General features: G+C 40.6%; 1 protein-coding gene and 1 long non-coding RNA gene across 2 annotated transcripts; one reads left to right on the forward strand and one right to left on the reverse strand.

Annotated features, from left to right (window-relative positions):
- Window positions 1-306: 306 nt before the first annotated feature.
- On the reverse strand, window positions 307-16055 carry LOC118496529. Its single transcript, XR_004899095.1, has 3 exons — window positions 16044-16055; window positions 11207-11209; window positions 307-385 (listed from the first exon to the last, which is right to left on the reverse strand). It is a non-coding gene; the product is annotated as an uncharacterized LOC118496529 (long non-coding RNA).
- On the forward strand, window positions 6532-19981 carry LOC116059078 (Ig-like V-type domain-containing protein FAM187A). The gene is made up of 5 exons (XM_031312070.2): window positions 6532-7226; window positions 10483-10760; window positions 16233-16595; window positions 18190-18425; window positions 19719-19981. Exons 1-5 carry the CDS (start codon window positions 7029-7031, stop codon window positions 19943-19945), a joined length of 1302 nt encoding a protein of 433 aa, XP_031167930.1. The 5' UTR covers window positions 6532-7028; the 3' UTR covers window positions 19946-19981.
- Window positions 19982-20237: the final 256 nt, after the last annotated feature.

Raw genomic sequence — 20237 nt, forward strand, 5'->3', positions numbered from 1 at the left:
GGATTCTTTTAAACTTTTTGTAATAAAACCAAACGTATTTTTTTACAATATTTGCCTTCAGTTAATTGTTCCTGTTAGGGGAGAACTAGAGTTGGTCACACGACACACTAATTAACATAGTAAAGGGTTCAAAGGGTTCCTCCTGACCCTCAATAGGAGGTGGCGTTGTCAGGTCTGAAAGGTTTTATGTGCTCTGGCACTACACTTTCCTAATTTGTAACTGAATAACTAATTTAGTTACTTTTTGGAAGAAGTAACTAGTAACTGTAACTAATTACTTTTTTAAAAGTAACTTGCCCAACACTGGTATTCAGTATAATATTATTCTATGCAAACTGTTTAATAATAACAAGAGGGAAAGTATGCATCATAATTTCCCTAACAGCTGGGAAATGGTTAAGTGTGGAGAATGAATGAGCACCTCCTCCTCCAACAGAACCTCTTCTCACCGGCCTTTGATCAAAGCAGCTTAAGGGGTATTTTTATTTATTTTTTGTTCAACATGGACCCCATTTCCCCATGCATTTATGTCTAATAGACGAATGTGACCAAAAGTCTTTGAAATTGGTCTAGTATTGAGCGAGATCGCAGTGACCGGCCGGCGCATGACCGGCTGGCGCAAACCGAGCTGAAATGTAACCGAATGGGGCAATTGTGCACCCTCGATTTTTATCCACTAAGAGTGATTATTTTTGCCACTGACAGGCTCAGATTGTAATTAAAAGTGTCTGAAAACAACATCGATCTCATGAGGTGACTTCTTGTCCGAAGACAGCGGTATGGAGTGAGTCAAGGAAAAAGGCAATCCAGTAGTTTTTTGTTTTGGGCTAGGCAACAGAAAATTATAGGTTTGTGTTGTTATGAATACAGGTGGTCATCGAACTATAATGAAAACCAGTTACAGTTACATTGTCGAAATCATTTAAATATTGAACCACAGCACTGAAAATCTTCAGGACAACAGGAGCTTATAATATCTGTAACCTACTCCAAAACAACAGACCCCCTGAATGCCTTTTCCCCGACTGCTCCAATACTGGACCAATTTCAAATATTTTTCAGTCTATTAGACACACATGCATGGGGAAATGGGGTCCAGGTTGAATAAAACAAAGATATACTGAAATAATAGAAGAGGTTCTGCTGCACAGATTTTGATACTAAAATCAACTCCACACAGGTTTTAGGTTTTTACAAAGTTACAGAGGCGAAATAGGGAAAGGGTGAGGGTTCAGCTCAATACAAAATCATACCAAAGGCAGGACTATGAAAAAAACATCTAATATTGATCAGTCCGGGTTTCTCTGGACACGTCCTGCTAGAAGGACGGTCGTATTGATCTTTAAAAAATTGTTTTTGCATGCAGATCAGATGTCCTGCCCTTCCAGTACCCAACACCAGAATTTAAATTCAGCAAACAAAGTTCTCCATTTATGAGGCTAAAAGTAGTGCTGCTTTAAAGGTAATGCAGCATTGTCTGAGACCTCCTGATTGCATCTGTTTGAGTTCTCTGAGTTTGTTGTCAGGCTCCCTTTATTGAATCTTTAAAGAACAGCTGGAGGTAATAAACAAAAGGCAGAGGGCGGAGAGATCAATAAATAAAGTCTGGCGGTCCAATCCAAAATCTAATCAAACCCTGCACTGAATGCACACTCACAGACATGTGAGTGGTTGAGCAAACTCTCTCATGAATAAAATGTGCAGACAAGAGCAAGTTTAATGGAAGGCAACTTTAAACCGCAAAATTATCCAGTAGAAGGTCCCTAGTTTACATTCGGGAAAGCTTTGAAGATTTTAATGCACAGGAACAGGAAATGACAGGTGGTTATGTTTTAGGATTTTCAGTTTTCTTTTCCTCCCTAGATAACACTGAAAGAACAACACCAGTGGTACCTTATATTCTTAAATTGATTTTCTACATTGATGCAGCCGTTGGTTTTGCTTTATTTCAGAAGGCTGTGAAAATCATCATGCAGAGCTTTGAAATTCGCTGGAGATGATGAAAGCCTTGTCATCCTCTTCCTCCACGACCATAGAAACAGCATCACTTGTTCCAGCACAAATCCCCGGGCCATAGGAATTTTGACTCTTGTCGGTCGGGAGCAAAGGAAGGAGTTGGGTGACATTCTTCAGAGTGACAAAGTCCACAGAGGATGGTCAGCGTGGATGGGTGGGTCGACAAAACGTCAGATTTAAACACAGAATGCCTATGTTTGCATCCCTTTTCCTACAAACGGTCAACTGTTTCTTTAACCATGACAGTGGTTGTTACCAAACCTTAAAGTTACAATTTTGAAGACCCTGTTTCATTATTTTTAGGGGCACCATATGACATGAAGCGATACTTTCACTTGTTTTTTTAAGTTTCATCGTCTATTGTGATCTTTTTGTTTGGCCCAGTGTTCCAGTCGAGTCACCTACTGTACAATCAGAGTCAAGCCTCAAGTCCCCAGTGTTTGAGTCTGAGTCACCAATAAAGTGTTTATATAAAGCAATAAAGTCCAGGCCACTTATGGTCAATTTTGGCACGTCTGCAATTTAATGTTCCTAGAAATGAATTGAAGTCAGTGGCTGTCTGGAAGAAATTAAATCAATCTAAAAACTGATGGTATGAATTAAACATGGTCTGCAATAATGTTGTAAGAATGAGATTTGTAGGGAATAGGTTACATAATTCAAATTAGAGAGAAGGCAGAAGGTACTAAAGTCATTTTTCAAAAAGAAAATGTTTGTTTCGCTGAACTGACATTCAACTTAATTGTGAAATCCAACAGGGAGCAGGAGGAGAAACCAGTGCAAGGTGAGAAGGCTGCATATTAGATGTAATTAGATTAAACTTTAACAGTGGAGTAAATGTCAGTTATATAAACATGTCTGAATGTCATGTAGAGTTTACAGGGTGTAGCCTACACAGGATGGTGCAGAAGAGTAAGAGGTTTAGAGGGAGATAAATATAGGAAGGAAAACATTTTATGCTTCAATGAATTCTGTGATTTCATGGTTGAGATGATGGGAGAAGAACAAGTTGGGCTGAAGTGTTATGGTACCTGATATTGGACAATTTGTAGCTAGCGGTCAGACCTAACACGCTGGTGCAGGGTACAGAGGTAAAAACATGCAGTCTTCATGTTGTCCTTGGATTATGTTAACTTCCGTCTTTATGGAAGATTTATTTTAAAAAGAAATCAAACAAAGAAAGAAAGTGAAATACAATGCAATGTTATATGTATTTTATATTTCTGTTAGCCTTAACTATGTCATAATTCAATGAAAACTATGTAGGACAATTATTTACTTTTTTAGAACAGCTCAAACCTGCCAATACTAAATGCAAAGCAGTGCTCACACAGTGAAGACACACACACACACACACACACACACACACACACACACTTAGACTTATAATCAGGGTTAATGCTAATAAATAACTTTTCTAACTAATCCAGGTCACTCTACCTGAAAAGCAACAGTTACAACTTAATACCATATTAGAAAGTACAGGTAAGCAGAAAAGGTTCCCTTACTTTAACAAAACAATATAATAATATAATAAAATAGTTAAACCTAAACCATGACAAAACCTAGCCTTAGCAAAGTCATTTCTGTCCCTACACTAAACCAAAACCTAACATAGCAGTGATCCTGCTGATAGGGGCGTCAGAGCAGAATACACTTGCATGTCTTGTTTGCTTGCATTTTGTCATTTTATTTTGAGTAAATTTGTTGCATAAGTATAGTGCAGACACACAGGGATGTGTGTATGTGTATAGTGCAGACACACAGGGATGTGTGCGTGCCTGTATACATCCCATTGTGGGGACAACAGTCTGTTCACACAGTCACATTGCAGGGACTCACCTCCCGTGTGACTGGTCCCCACACGGCAAACCACTTTTATTTGAGTACGGTTAAAGTGGATTAAAGTAGATTTCTTTTCCATAATAAAATATAAAATTTGAATTTGACAACAAATTACAAAGTGTCTGTCCTGGTCTATTGTTTCCTGGACACTAGTGTTTGCATGTGTTTCTGATCTACAAACTCGATGCAGAAACAAACTATTGCTAGAAACAAAATAACAAAATAGCAGGTGCAAATTCTGAACTCCTGTTTAGGATGTCACTATTATGCAATTTTAATTAATTTTAAGCTCAATCTTATAAGATTGAACATTAATCTGGGGAGTATGCTCTGTATTTTCTCTGCACAAAAGGCGTGATCAACGGGTATAGTTCAAATGACTCTGTACACAATTGGATAGTCCTTCAACCAATCAGACCAACGATCCGGGTGACGTAGCAGTGACAGCGTCATCAACGGGTTGCTGTGCTTCGGTGGCCGGCTTGTTGAATGTAAACAAAAAGCTGCTTGGTCGCTTCTCTATCGTCATTGTGTTAAACCCAAAGGTTCATGTTTTTGTTACATTATATACATTTGATCCGGTTAGTTTTGGTGTCACATAGCAGTTATACAAGTGCACTGAAGAACTATACATGACATAACTACGTCCTGTCATCATCACATACATGAGCTGCGTCTCCTGATACTTGTAATTGATTGGTTTGAAGACGGGCTTCGCCGTCCTCTCGTATCGTCTCTCTGCTGCTGGTCTCCCCGTGCTACCTCAGCTCTTTTTGTTTTGTTGTGTTGTTGAGAAGCAAGACACGGATACTTGGGTTTTGAGGAGCTGCAGCATTTATTCAGAGACAAACTGAAACCTACACTGTACATTTACTACCACTTAACAAGTAAACTGCTAATTTATTCTCTGCTCTGATAGCTGACAGCTGTCTGCTCTGAGGGCATCCACTGTCACTCTCTTGCTCAACCACACACTAAATATAATGGACTGTATTTATATAGCGCTTTTCTAGTCTTAACGAATACTTAAAGTGCTCTAACATAGTACAGGCACCATTCACTATTCACACACATTCATACACTGTGGCCGAGGCTGCCATACAAGGTACCACCTGCTTATCATATAAACATTCACACACATTCACACTCTGATGGCGCAGCATCAGGAGCAATTTGGGGTTCAGTGTCATGCCCAAGGACACTTCGACATGGGACTGCAGGGCCATGGACCGAACCACCAACCTTCCGATTGGTAGGCGACCGCTCTACCACCATGTACACACTAAGCACTGAGCTGTTCCTGAAAGGAGCTATGCTTCGCTTATAACGCGACGATAGCCTGCCAGAACTTCCTGTATTTAGTCCGAAAGTCCGAACCATCCAAAAAAATGCTTTCACATTGGAAATGAACCGGACCATAGTTTGGTTTGATCTGGAACGAGACCACCTCATTTCATCGGATCAAATTTAGTCTGTTTGGTCCAGACTGTGGTCCGGGGGAGGTTTCACACCTGTAATTTTGGGTCAGATAAAAATTAAAAGTCTGAAAGTCTGGACAAAAAGACGTAGGTGTAAAAGGACCCCATTTTTTTATTTGTTGTTGTGTGACTGCAACATTTTGTTTCAAAAGGAGACATTAGTTAAAACAAAGGACATTTGTTAGCTAGAAAAATATACCTGAAACACTACTGATGGCGATTACCAAATGAAGCATGTGCTTGTCAAAAATAGACTGGGTCCGACACAGGCCATGTGATTTTTGTTGTTTTGGAAATGAATTAAATTCAATTTTGTTAATGGAAAACAGGTAGTTGTCATCTGAAGTGTTTACCCCTCTGAACACACACTTAGTCATCCTGCTGCCCTGTCACATTCTCTATAGTTCGGAAAATTCCACCCTGAAACTATTGTACCCAATGTTTACACACGCACACACACACTCCCGCAGTAAAAGCATCTCTCAGTGCATGCCTTCAGCCAAGGCTGCCAGCTTGCATCATACGAGTCTTGTTTGTGTCTTCAGGTGGTGAAGTTGGTCAGAAGTGTGTTGTGTTCAGTCATTTTGCCAGAGGCCTGATGACACACAGACTCTGCAGCTCAGCAGGGAGCCGCTTCATTGCACTCATTTATTTCTTCTCTATAATATTACAGCATCACCCTCCTGCAGCTTAACTCCTGCAGCAGTGTTGTGAAGACGTGCAGGATGAATTAAGTGTATGAAACAGAACTCACCTCACACCAACAAACTGAAGTGTGGCTTATGAGCTGTGTGTAGCTCTGGCACAATGGCTTTTCCTGAGGCAAACTATGTTTGTTTTTTTCATGGCAATGCTGCAGACTATAACATCTCTACAGGATGCTGTAGAGATATTTCATTCTGGACAAAACTGGTGGACTGACCGACCCAGAGTCATCCCTAGAGCTTAACACCAAAAGACAATAAGAAGCATATCGTGTTTGTCCAACAGGTCCGAAAAAAGTAGCACCTTTTTATAATAAACTAGCATGATGTGACAGAGACAAAGCATGACTGTGCAACATTTACAAACTGTGATTGTATGTAGCTTTGCAGAGTTGTTGTGGTTCATTTATGCTTCTGTGACAATTTTTAACCAACAGAACTATTATAATGCAAGTTCCATGTTGTAACCATAGCAACCAACCGCCAAGCCCAGCTAAGGTTTGTCTACATAGACCTGTTTTGACCAAATTGGTCTATTCCATCAAAAAAACAGCAGGAAGAGAATAAAGATGTTTAATTTTATTGAGAGGAAGAAAGGAAAAGCAAATTTAGTCAGAATGGCCTCAGAACAAAGGAGATACAAGCAGGATTGTTGCTTCTAATGTAGCCAACACAGGACATAAAGACAATATAAATCTTTGAGAACATCTCACTAGAGTTTGTGCTATGTCAGAAAGTGGAATAAGACTGGCCTTTGACATCAAGATGTTTGCGTTGACAACAGAAGACGAGTCCTTCGTGAGCTCATCAGATTCCATCAAAGCTGTTGTGTTTTGAAAGTAACTTTGTTCCACTTTTATTCTTCAGATGTGAAATAAGACAGACCAAACACACTGGAGATTTGTCTGTGTTTGTGCTGAAATACTTTATTGAAGTCCTGACTTTTGTAACTTGTAAGAACCTTCTTAATCCTCAGTGAAGCCGAATGCCTCCTCCATCCTCCTCTCCCATCCTCCTTCCCCTCTTCCTCCTCCTGTGTCCTGATGTGTGGAGCTATGAGGCTCCCGAGGATAAGCAGGATGTGTTTGCTAGAAAAGCGTGCCCTGCCTTCCTGACTTTCACCAACGCTGCCTACCTGTCCGGAGTCACTGTGGAGCTGCCATGCCAATGCAAACCACAAGAGGTCAGTGATGTGCTAGTATATATTGACATAGATTAATTTAGGGGATTGCTCCGGTGCCGCCAGAAATTCCACCGGATGTCCCTCATTTTCGGCCGGATGTCCATCACCTTCCTCTTTCTTTGTGTTGGCGTTCTAAACTCGGGTGGATTTATGAGGACTATGGTTAACTGCTCCTCAGATCTCTGCAGTGTAAATCGAGACAACTAGACTATCTGTCCAATCTGAGCTTTCTGTTGCAACGTACACATGTTCCACTAAAATAAGCTCTTTCCTGAGGCTATTTTGCAGAGGCACCGTTATTGCTTAGCGCCGCCGTGTTTTACGCTCAATGAACAGCTAAACACTTTCGATAAAATTTGTTTTTTGAGACTACATTTATGTCTGTGTAATGCTTCTTTAATCTTTCGGCTACCTCTGATCCAGGGACAACCGCTCGCTTTTTGAAAGCACATTTAATTATTCATTCATGCTTGAAACAAAGTGATTCACTAAAATATAATTGGTCAGATATACAGTTTTGGACTGATAGCTTGTTGAATGAGTACTGTCCTTGAAAATAATCCCAGTAAGAATTGGTTTGGTGAATTGCAGGTCAAAGAATGTCGTACAGTAGTTCATTGAAATGCATTGATGTGCTGTTGGAGAGTTCAAGTATCATTTTGTAGGGACATGCTCTGACAATTTTTGTTCTATCAGAATATCAGTTCAAATGAGTATGAATTATCTTGTAATGTTTACAATTCATTTAATGTCAAACTAAAGTGTAACTTTTACCTTCTAAAGGAATATCTTTTTAACATAATATCATTTACTTTTAACGCTACCTGAGCGTCGCCCAAGCCTTCTGCTTTCTCTCATCAAAGTATCATCATATACTAATCTGACATGTAAATGTTCATGTACATATATGAAAATCCACACGTAGATTCTTAGATGTGTATAGATTACGTTTATTTGCACTTCTGGGGCGATTCTGGGCCAGAAAAAGCACCGCGAAAAGACCGAAAAACTGCATAAGACCAGATATGTCTGGATATTACGGTGGCCGACAGGGGCAAACGCCTTGAAACTTAAGAAAAAACATGCAAATATACGATACACAAGCAAATGAAGAAAACAACTTCATTAATGCGCACTGCAAATAAAAAACGATGCAAAAAGAAAAGCACACAAACCCCGAAAAAAGAAGCGATGCAAAAAGAAAAACAACTTAATTAATTTGACAACACATACGCAGCATTCAGCAAACGCGCTGCAAATACCACAACACAACCAAATACATAAACGCGCTGCAAATACACACAACACAACCAAATACATAAACGCGCTGCAAATAAAAAACTATGCAAAAAGAAAAGCACACAAACCCTGAAAACAAAGGCAACAAAAAAACGCTGCATCCAGATTACACAACGGAAGTTCTCCAGGCCTCTAGAGGGAGCAGCTAAGTGGAACAGCTTGATTTTCGACCCCACGGGGAGAGAGAGAGAGAGAGAGAGAGACAGAGAGAGAGCCCGGACACGTTCAATCTCAGAACGGTGTGCACCGTTGTGAAACGGTGTGCAACTGCTTTGAGATCATAGACTGTAAATATTAAGTCTATGTTTGAGATATGTTTTCTCTTGTTTGGTGGGTGTGTCTCGGCTCAGGTCACAGGTGATGCTCAATCAGCAGAGACGTCTGTAAACTCGTGGTGATAAAACATTTAAAACTGCATCAGCGTTTAATGTTGACGTTTGTTTAAGCCATATTACATGAGAGGGTTTAATTTCGAGGTCCGAAAGGCGCATCACTGAAGTGTAGGCCTCCTCAAGTGTAATATTGTGATTATACAACAACGGTTACCAACAAAATAAGTGATCAATCTGTATTCATATTGTGGAGCAATTTGCTCTTGAAATACAAAAAACAAAAAACAGACAGGATTTATAGTCCCTCCCTGTTTAGTAAACCAGCCAATTTACCGTGGGATTTATCAAACTGAATAAATCCCGCCCGCATACATAAACACAAAACTGCTTTGCTAACTCCATCGTGTTGTAAGTAAGACATCTGCTGAAAAAGTTATTGTATTCATTAGCATGATTGCCGTACTGTTTAGTTCAAAAACATACAAAACACCAAAGTACGAAGACATAGCGGACCAGACGCGACCTTTTATTTTGAATAGTCGATGATCGGGGACTGCACCAGCCGGGAGGGCATGAGACAGGAGCATAGACTGTATATTATTAATATATTATATTATGTTATTAATAATAATAATTAGGGCTGTCAAAATAACGCGTTAATTTCGATTAATTAATCTGAGAAAAAATAACGCGTTAAAAAAAATAACGCAGATTAACGCAGATTAATCCATTCCATATTGACGTTTGACCCGGAGCCGTTCTAGCCACCATTCGACTGTAAAATGAAGGACGGAGACTGTGGGGTCGAAAATCAAGCTGTTCCACTTAGCTGCTCCTTCTAGAAGCCTGGAGAACTTCCGTTGTGTAATCTGGATGCAGCGTTTTTTTGTTGCATTTGTTTTCGGGGTTTGTGTGCTTTTCTTTTTGCATCGTTTTTTATTTGCAGCGCGTTTATGTATTTGGTTATGTTGTGTGTATTTGCAGCGCGTTTGCTGAATGTCTATTTGCATGTGTTTTCTTAAGTTGCAGGGCGTTTGCCCCTGTCGGCCACCTTAGGATATGGCTTATAGCAGCGAACAGCGTCCGAACATGTACACAGTTACATTACTTCTCTTAAACACTAGCTTTTTGCACACAGTCCAGTTTTTCACGACAATACTAATATCATGGCTTTTTACCAAAAGACACAGAGAGAGGATGTGATCCTAAAAGAGTTAATATATGGTTGAGTGAGTCACATCAATGGGAAACAAGTATTTGTGTGATGTATTTAGCTTAACATAACAGTGCAAGGAAACACCTAATTTCATCATACAATACCAGCTGTGTATTGTGGCTGGAGTTGTTCTCAAGCTGCTCTGCTGCTGCAGCTTCCCATCAGCTTTACAGACAAGTAGGATTTGTAGAAGACAAAGAAATATGAGAACTATGTAAAGGAAGAAATCAAGCAGTTAAACGGAGCTGGATAGAACAGAGGAGAAAAGAGAGAATGAGAAAACGTCCAAAACAGAGACTTAAATCTCAGTGTCTGTTAAATCAATTTGAGTCTCTGCTGTATTGATCAACTGAAAAACATTGACTGTCAGCAGATTTATTTGAGTTCTTTAATTCCCTGTGTGTTTCAGATCCAATCGGTTGTGTGGTTCTTCAGGGAACCTCTGGGCAGCTCCAAGGAGACCAGAGCCCTGACTGATCACCATGGCAACAAGCTGCTGGACACTAAACGTGTCCCTCACAGCGGCGACCTTAGGAGTCGATTCTCCATCCGTCTCTTCAGCCTGCTGATCTATAGAGCGGGGCCCGACGACTCCGGCATCTATATCTGCGGCTCCGCCCACAAAGACTACTTCTATGGTTACGACCTGGACATCCAGGAGGCACGTACGCTCAGCATCACCCCGAGGTGACGAGAAAGAGTCAATGACATTACACCAGTCAAACTGACACAAAATGTGTTATTTTACAGATTAAGTAGAATTGATTCGCTGATGTCCAGTGAACATGTATTGACACCCAAAGTCAATTATTTATGGACATCCAGTGTTTCCCACAGGTTGAGCATTTACTTGCTGTAGTATAAGACCATACAGATACAGATGAAAATATTGCGACACTATGCGGCATCTGACACAATTTCAGGGTAGTTATTAAAGCCCATGGTTAACCACCACTGTTGATTAATAGGTACATAAAGCACTCAACATATGTATATCATTGTTAAAAATGTCTCCAAATAGTGTTAAAGGCCAGTTTTTGTCGTTTTTGGCATTATTGGATTTTTTAACGCAATTCAATGATGATGTCACGTTGGGGAGACGTGCCTCAGCCTAGTACTAGAACTATGGTGACTGACTGGGATGAGGCAGAGGTGTTTTTACTGTCAGTGAATAGTACCAAGTGAAAGTCAAGTTTTTCTCTATATCTAGTGACGGTGATCATGTCGTTAGTTCAGATAAGTACTGGTAATCTAGCTAGATCTAGAAATAGAAGGCATCATGCTAGCTATGGGCTAACTTGCCAGTCCCACCTGTGAAATCCCCCGACGTTGTAAACACATTTTCGATTAGATATCTCACGTTTTGATGGTAGCCTACTAGCTCCAGTAACAGCATATTAGATATAACACACACTAGTATTTATTTATTACTTGGATGGGGATGCTGTTCGGCTTTTCACAAGTTTAGACAGCTAGCTAAAGCTACGCCGACGTTTCGCTAACGTTAGCGCAACAGCGTTAGCCTAGACGGCTAGGTAAATATTACGACTGCCTTCTGAGTTTCCTATATCTGCGTCCACGTTGTCAGCATAAGACATGTGGCGTTAGTGCTCCTTTTGTACCATAATTGTATTGAATGAAATGTTATGCTTCGCTCCTACGAGATGGGTGGGTTTTTCTTACGTTACACACAAAGCTAACTGGCTATAGTTAGCCTGTGCGTATATGCTAGCGGAATTAGCTAACGTTGCGGTGCCAGCCAGCAGCTTTGGCAGTAGTTTCAGCAAGCTAACCACGACAGCTAACACATCCACAAGCGTGTCTATTTCAAACATCACTGCAGGTTGACTGCTTTTAGCAGCAGAAGTTGATTGTGGCCGACAGTACTGTCGTGGTTAGCTCACCGAAACTACTGCCGATTGCCGAAGTTGTTGGCTGGTTACGCAACGTTAGCTAGCTAATTCCGCTAGCATACATACAGGCTAACTATAGCCAGTTAGCTTTGTATGTAACAAAAACCCACCGATCTCGTAGGAGCAAAACTTAACATCACATTTCATTCAATACAATTACATTACATATTGGTACAAAAAGAGCACTAACGCAACATGTCTTATGTTGACAACGTGGGTGCACATATAGGAAACTCCGAAGGCAGTCGTAATATTTACCTAGCTAGCCAGTCTAGGCTAACGCTGTTGCGCTAACGTTAGCAAACGTTGGCGTAGCTAGCTGTCTAAACTTGTGAAAAGCCGAACAGCATCCCCGTCCAAGCTGTGTTTCACTTTCCCTCCAATATTATTATACATAATAAAGACACATGGACTCGGTCGAGACCAAAAGCCATATTTTGCAACACCAGTTGCACAGACCGAGACCATAGACAGTGAACAGAAATGGGGCTTTCGTCTGTCGTCTCCCCAACGTGACGTAATGCAATGCATTGTGGGGGAAAAGAGAATCATTGCAAACCGCTGTAAAATAGTACTACTTTTTCGTATTTTATTCTGTTTTGTTATTATTAATCTCAACACTGTTCCCTCCTAACTCCTGTTAAATCATATAAGACTAGGGCTATCTAAAGTTAATTCTTGTTAATTTCTTTGGTTGGATCATTGTTCGTTTTTTGAAGTGTATTAATCCGTGATTTGAGGATCCTCAACACGCTTTACTGTACTATACATGTTGCACTCATTTACAGTAGATCTCATCTGTGCATTATTCTGTCATTCAAACACCTCTGAGTTGTAGTGAACTTTTACAGCCAATCTAATAAAATTATGAGTTTTATTCGGGCTCGGGTCCATAAATACAGTTAATCACAGGCACAGAGAACTGAAGGCTCGGTTAGCAACAATTAGCTCTGATTAGCAGTTAGCTCCAGTTAGCTCCGATTATAGGGTTACCTATTACCAGACGTCCCGGTTTGACCGGGACAGTCCTGATTTTCAGTTGTGTGTCCCGAATCCCGAGAAAAGCCTGTCGGGACGCTAAAATAGCCCGGTTTACACCAACCACTATGAAATTGTTCCGGTTGTCAGCGATTACATAGCTAACGTGGTCTTATTATAGCCCGATCATTAACTAAACCCACGTAGAAAGACTAATAAAGCGTCCAACATTTGGGTTTTAACAATGTGTGTCTGTGTCAGTCAATTGTAGCGGTCTGCGTCTGCATAATCTGTGCAGCCAGCATTACAATATATATTTGTAAACATTGTTGCAATGCCTCTTCTTATCTGTCTCATTTTAACCATAGACAGTGAAAGGGACACAGCGATGCTGGGTGGAAATGTTCGCACATTTCAAAAGCAGGGAGATTCCGTTCAAAAATGTAGGTCTCTTTTGTCAGTTCGCCATGTGTCTACCGGGCACAAATGCTCCTGTTGAGCAGATCTTTTCTCTCATGAACAACACATAAACTGACGAGAGGAACCGCATGACCATTCCCACGTTAAAGGCGCTACTTGTCACACGGGCCAATTTTGCTGACACTTGGGCGCAATTTCACAGTAGGCTTTCAGCCAACAAATTGATTCTTGAGCAAATTCACTCCTCTAACAAATATACCAAATGAATGTTTCCAATAGGGAAGCTATCTGCTCTATCAAATGAGATTGCATGTGTGTGTGTGTGTGTGTGTGTGTGTGTGTTGTTGGTTAGAATAACACTGGTAACACTTTACGGTAAAGGTAAATGAATTATCATGAATTCATGCATGAATTAATTGATGTATGTATTATTATGCATTATGTAATTAATGATTTATGTATTACTGCATTCCTTAATATCCCATGAATCATCAGGAATTGACGTGTTCATAGTCTGTCATTCGTTACCTCATACATGAACAACACAACTAAAGCATAGGTACATGGGCACATCATTATGAATTATGATTTATTAAGCATGATCATGATTATTTATTTTTCTGCAAAAAAATGTGGTCATCACTGCGCAAATTCTGATTTGAACACAACTTGTGCATAATGATGTACCCACCTTACCTAATGCTTTAGTTGATGTGTTGTTCATGCATGAGGTCATGAATGAGAGGCTATGAACTCATGTCAATTCCTGATGATTCATAAGATATAAAGGCATGAAGTAATGCACAAATCATGAATTAATTCATGCATGAATTCATAATTCATGTACCCTTACCATAAAGTGTTACCATAACTTTAGTTCAAGCCTGTAGCAGCAGTTCCAAATAATTTGTTTAGTGCCATGCAATGAAAAATACCTTTTCACAAAGTTTTTCGCAAGTTCAGTGGGTGCATTTTCCAAAAGAATGCTTTAATTCTGAAAAATAAAGAAACTCACTCAATGTCTTTTAATATTATTTCTTAGATATGTAGGCTACATACCAAGAACGTTAATGAATATTAACTGAGATACCCCATTATGTTGTGAGCAGTAGGCCTACGTGTGCTGTTGGCAAAATTGTGTCTAATCTGACTGTGTCTATGTCTGACCTGGGCTGGCACATTAACAAGCCGAAGTGTGTACGTGCACGAGCACTACGGTCACGCGCAAAGTGTCCCGGTTTTAGTTCCAGGAAATCTAGTCACCCTATCCAATTAGCTAGCTCTGTTATAAAGATACGGAGCGGAGGAGACTGCCGCGAAGAGGGGTAACAACCAGACTGATAAATGACGTTTGGGGAGTTTTCACAGCAGCATGGCCACGTTGTTTCTATATTTTTATTAGTACAAATTAATCCCATTGCAAGACCATTAGCAGCATGCTACTACTAACATAACGATAGCCTCTCTGAGCAAGTGCAACGTTGACTCTGTCATGCACGCAACTTCGCGAGGGGGAGGGGGACGGGCTGGAGGCAACTGGTCTGTTTGCGCTGTTTGGAAAGAAAATTGAATTAGGATTTTATCTACCTGGGTGGGTCCCCAAGTAAAACCTATGTATGGGAAACACTGATCAACATGGCAAAACATGTAGAGGATTCTTAAAGGGTAACTACCGTTTTTTTCAACCTGGACCCCATTTACACACCTAATGGGGCAATTGTGCTTTTTCTGCTCATGACTTGTTACTAAAAGTGTCTGACAACATTATCGATCTCAAGACGTGACTTTTTGTCCGAGGACAGCGGTGTGGAGAGAGAGAGAGAGAGGGCTGGCAGCTGCTCAGTGTTTCATGCGGTCAATAGGCTATAATACATCCATGGTTTTGTGTTATCTAAAAGATTTTCAATACAAACAATGGTTTGTATTTGCTCATGTCTCACAGCCCTGTTGATTAGAAGGGGAAATCCTCTGATGTGGTGACACAGCGTTGTGTCCGAGGTATATCACTGGACACATCCAGACCACAGATATCTGGCACAACGAACTCTTTGAGCATTTAGGGGCACAGCAGCCTACTCTGGCTCAAATGAATACAGGTGGTCATCAAACTATACCAACCTCATCCACATTGTCGAAATCATTTAAATATAGAGCCATGGCACTGACAATCTTTAAGATAACAGGAACCTGGGTGCCTGGTTAGCTCACCTGGTAGAGCAAGCGCCCATATATAGAGGTTTACTCCTTGACACAGTGGCCGCGGGATTAACTCCGACCTATGGCCATTTGCCTCATGTCATTCCCCTTCTCTCTCCCCTTTCAAATCTAAGCTGTCCTAAACAAATAAAGGCCTAAAATGTTCCCAAACAAAATAAAAAAGATAACAGGAGCCTATCATTTCTGTAGCCTTTTCCAAAACAACAGACTCCCTGAGCGCCTTTTTCTTCAACTCGCGTTCCACTCTCCACACTGCTGTCTTCGGACAAGAAGTCACCTCGTGAGATCCATGATGTTATCAGACACTTTTAATAACAATCTGAGCCTGTCATTAGCAACGAAAATCACTTTTAGTGGACAATGATCAAGCCGGCCGGTCACTGCAATCTTGCTCAACACTGGACCAATTTCAAAGATTTTTGGTCACATCAGTCTATTAGACACAAATGCACAGGGAAATCCAGGTTAAAAAAACAGTAGTTACCCTTTAATAACTTATGATTTCTAAATTGACAGTTTTATAGTAAAGATGTCTCCAAATGTGCATCCTATTTTCATTTATTTTGAAGAATGAAAAATCCATGATGAACCACTGATTTAAGTGATGCCAATTCAAATGTGATGCTCTTAGGCTCACTCCAGAAAGTATGAGCAAGAAGAGGAAAGAAAAGAAAAGACTTGGCTCTGCTCAGCCACTGTACCAGGTCTTCACCAGCTTCCAGCCCTGGTCAGTCTGCGATCGTTGTGGAGTACCCGGAGAGCAGGTTCGCGTCGGACTCTGCTACGTCCACTCCCACTACCTGCATGTGCGCTACAGACGGGCCAATCAGACAGTCGCTTCATGCGGCTCAGGGGCGGTGCCGAGGGCGTTTGGACAACTGAAGAGAAGCAGCATTGGAGCCAAGCTGGAGGTCAAAAGCTGTCAAGTCACTTGTCAAACTAAGGCTCCTCCATCCTCCAAAATCCTTGCTCTGATGGCATTTCTTGGGTACAAGTAAGCACAAAGAATATATAAAGGCACATGTGGAAGACAGGACGTGGAGCAGGTTGTCCACATTTTGAAGTGAACAAATTGGTCCCGATGGTCAGACCAGCTGCCATCGGTGTGAATGGGTGAAATTGTGCTTTGGATAAAAGCACCATATAAATGCAGGCCACTGAGATTTTCGAAGTTCCAGTGTAAAAGCTGTACTCATTTCATTAGTCAATATTCAAGCAAGACCAAAAGTGTAAAGCTGCAATATTCATTAACACCATACAGAAGGGCTGCAGGGAACAAATATTATACTGACGGGGTCATCCCTATGTTCCCTCAGCCCTATGTTCCCTCAAGGACTTCCCCCGAAATTAGGCCCTGTGTTCCCTCAGCCTTATGTTTCCCCATTTATTTTAAATTTCCCCTGCATCAAAATTAGTCCCTATGTTCCCTCAGCCCACTTACCCCTACCCTTGGTCTAATTTTATGTTTTGGATATGTGGCCATGTATTCATTGCTGTAGTAATACTGATTAGCTTTGTTTAGGGGTTAGGGTTAGGGCTGAGGGAACATAGGGATGAGGGAACATAGGGCTGAGGGAGCATAGGGTTAAGGGAACAGATGGCTGAGGGAACATAGGGTTGAGGAAACATAGGCTGAGGGAACATAGGCTTGAGGGAAAACAGAGCTGAGGGAACATAAGTCTGAGGGAACATAGGGCTGAGAGAACATAGGCTCGAGGGAAAACAGTGCTGAGGGAACATAGGGCTGAGGGAACATAGGTCTGAGGGAACATAGGCTCGAGGGAAAACAGAGCTGAGTGAACATAGACACGCTCCCATACTGACAATACTGTAGAGCAGGGGTCTTCAACGTTTTTTAGGTCAAGGACCACCCAGCTGAAAAATAAATGGAGCAGGGACTCCTTACTACATATATTGTATAAAATTGAGTTGCATAATAACCTGTGCTTACAATAACGTGTAGGGCGGCCTAAAGCCTTTTCACATACCTTTTTGTGGTGCATACAATACTAAGCTTTTAAAATAAAAATTGTTGGCATGATTTTATATTTATACATGATGTTTTAATGTTAACATGCGACACAGTGAATCCTTAAGCTTAACTGTAGTGTGAAACTGTGGATGGCTAGCTTATGGATACCATAGCTTACATTAGCTAAAACAAAATTTATCTTTACTAATATGTTGGATTCATTCAATATTTTCAGACATGTTTAAATTTTTTTTTAAACCATCAAACAATTATTTGGAGGCCCCCCTGCAGCAACTCTAAGGACCCCCTAGGGGTCACGGACCTCCTGTTGAAGATCTCTGCTGTAGAGCCTTACCAATACACTGCAACAAAGCTTGTCCTAAAGTTTGTGAATTTTGTTCACTGCTCACAGAATGTGATTCATGCTAAATCTACCACACAAAGCCTTTTTAGACCATGTGACAATGTTTGATTAAAAATAATTATCAATTATTACTAAAAAGATATTCTCCTGTTGCATCCACGCTGTGTCATTGCAGTTTGCAGTATAGCAGTAAAACATATGTACAGCAGTAAAATTTCTGTGCTGTATTGAATCTCTGTTTCTGTGTTGTAGTTCTGCCTCGCGGAGAGTGGAGGTGCCGGTGTTCTACCTGAGCCACCCTGCGGACAATGTCCTGACCCTGGGCTGTCCTGGGGCACAACCTAACATGGCCGTGGCCTGGGACCGAGGGTCTGAACCCATCTACCGATCTGAACACTCAGCTCTTAACCTGAGCGCCATGCCCCCCAGGCTTCTGATAGACACCGGACACCACCTGGTGTTTCAGCCTGCACAAACACAGGACTCAGGTATCAACTGCTCTTTTTAACATATTAATTCTCCCCTTCATGCATATAGGTAAGGGCATCCACCTTGCTATAGATTTATGTACTGAGTTCAATAATACATTATAGTTTGTTAGTGCTATAGTTTCTAAATGAGGTGTTATTTTGATGCCCAAATATGTAAAATTAGATAGCTTGATAGTATTGGTTTATATACTGTCTTTCATTTTTATTAAGCAGCATTAGTGATGATTTTGAAGCATTTATTTTAGATCCGGAGATACTACCAAACAGGCCAATTATATCTAACAGTGCTGGTATGGATGTATTTAATTGTTTTTAGAGCTATTCTATGATCTCTGTTGCCAATCCCCTGTATTTGCCTACTATCTAATTACTATTGCTAGTGGTTCAATAGTTAGTATGAACAGAAGTGGTGATAGAGGTGAACCTTGGGGGTAACCCCTTCATTTGTCAGAACCTCAACTATAGGGTTGACACGTAATAGTTTGATCCAGTTAAGGAAAGTGTTTCCAAAATCAAATTCGAGCAATAACGTCATATCAAGTGCTCTTTACTGTAATGAAACTAAACCTGTGTCTATCACCCAGGACAAGCAATTTGTTATTATCGATGTCTGTTTCTATCTAGCTGCAAATTCACAAGCTACTTTGGGGTAACCAGACGTTGAGAAATCTGTAATAATACATTTTATTTGAAGAGCACTTTTGATTAAGAGCTACAGAGTAAAACAAGATTAAAAACAAAAAATTTAAAGATTTACGAGAATGCCTGCTTTAAAAGAAAGGTTTTTTGGCCCTTTAGCTACTCACCTTAAGATACTTTGTGTAATACATTTTGATATAGTGAAACTACACCCTGCTGGCACAAAATGGCACCCTCTTCTCCCAGTCTTTGTTCTTGAATTGTATAGTTTTTTTTCCTGACATGGAAATGTAACATGCAACATATATACCTTTTACTATTCTCCTGAGTGCTCGGTTTGTTTCAGGGAGGTATTAGAAGTATGTTTGTTTCAGTTTGTTTACATGATGCTGTAACATGAGGCTGTTATAACCGGCGCATCTGCCGACGCAACGATATGTTCAGTGAGTGTCCGAAATCTCGTTTGGTCGTTCTCTAGCTATATAGTTCACTATTTAATAAACACTATAGGTAATAGTGAGTGAGTGAATAAATTGAACGGTGTCGAACACAGCTTTTGTCTCATTTCAACATGGTGTGACAACTTTTATTTTTACATAGTTTGTTTTTTATTCCAAGTTCTTTGACTAAAATATCCTTTTTGTTGATTAGGTGTATACCACTGTTGGCTGCAGGGTCACCAGGCTGCTGAGATACGTCTGCTGGTCTACGTCCATTTGGGGCGGGGACAGTCAGTGACATCACATCCTGACTTCCCGGCAGCTCTCAGGACTGTGTTAGGATCATATGCTGCCATGACAGCTGTGTTTTGCCTGCTGGTGTTCGGCAGAGCTGGAGTCAAACACCTCAGAGACAGCGGAGAAACACATGTGGATTAAACACTCATTTTAATAATTATACCTAAATAAATACTTTAAAATCATCTTTATCCATTTTCCATTAAGGTAAGAGTTGTAAGGTTTTACATTTTAAGGGGTACCCGTTTCAACTGAAAGCATGCACATGATCCACTAAAAAGCCTTAATAAGCAGAACCAAACGGAATCTATTTTATTACAGTTTTCAGCGGTGATCCAGAAAGAAAATCTTTGGAATTTAGCAGACAGTTTATCTGCTTGGGGTGGAGATGTGTTGACATTCTGAGTTTTATTTTAATTTGTTTAAAATCTGT

This window comes from Sander lucioperca, chromosome 12, assembly GCF_008315115.2.
Source record: "Sander lucioperca isolate FBNREF2018 chromosome 12, SLUC_FBN_1.2, whole genome shotgun sequence".
Lineage (NCBI taxonomy): Eukaryota > Metazoa > Chordata > Actinopteri > Perciformes > Percidae > Sander > Sander lucioperca.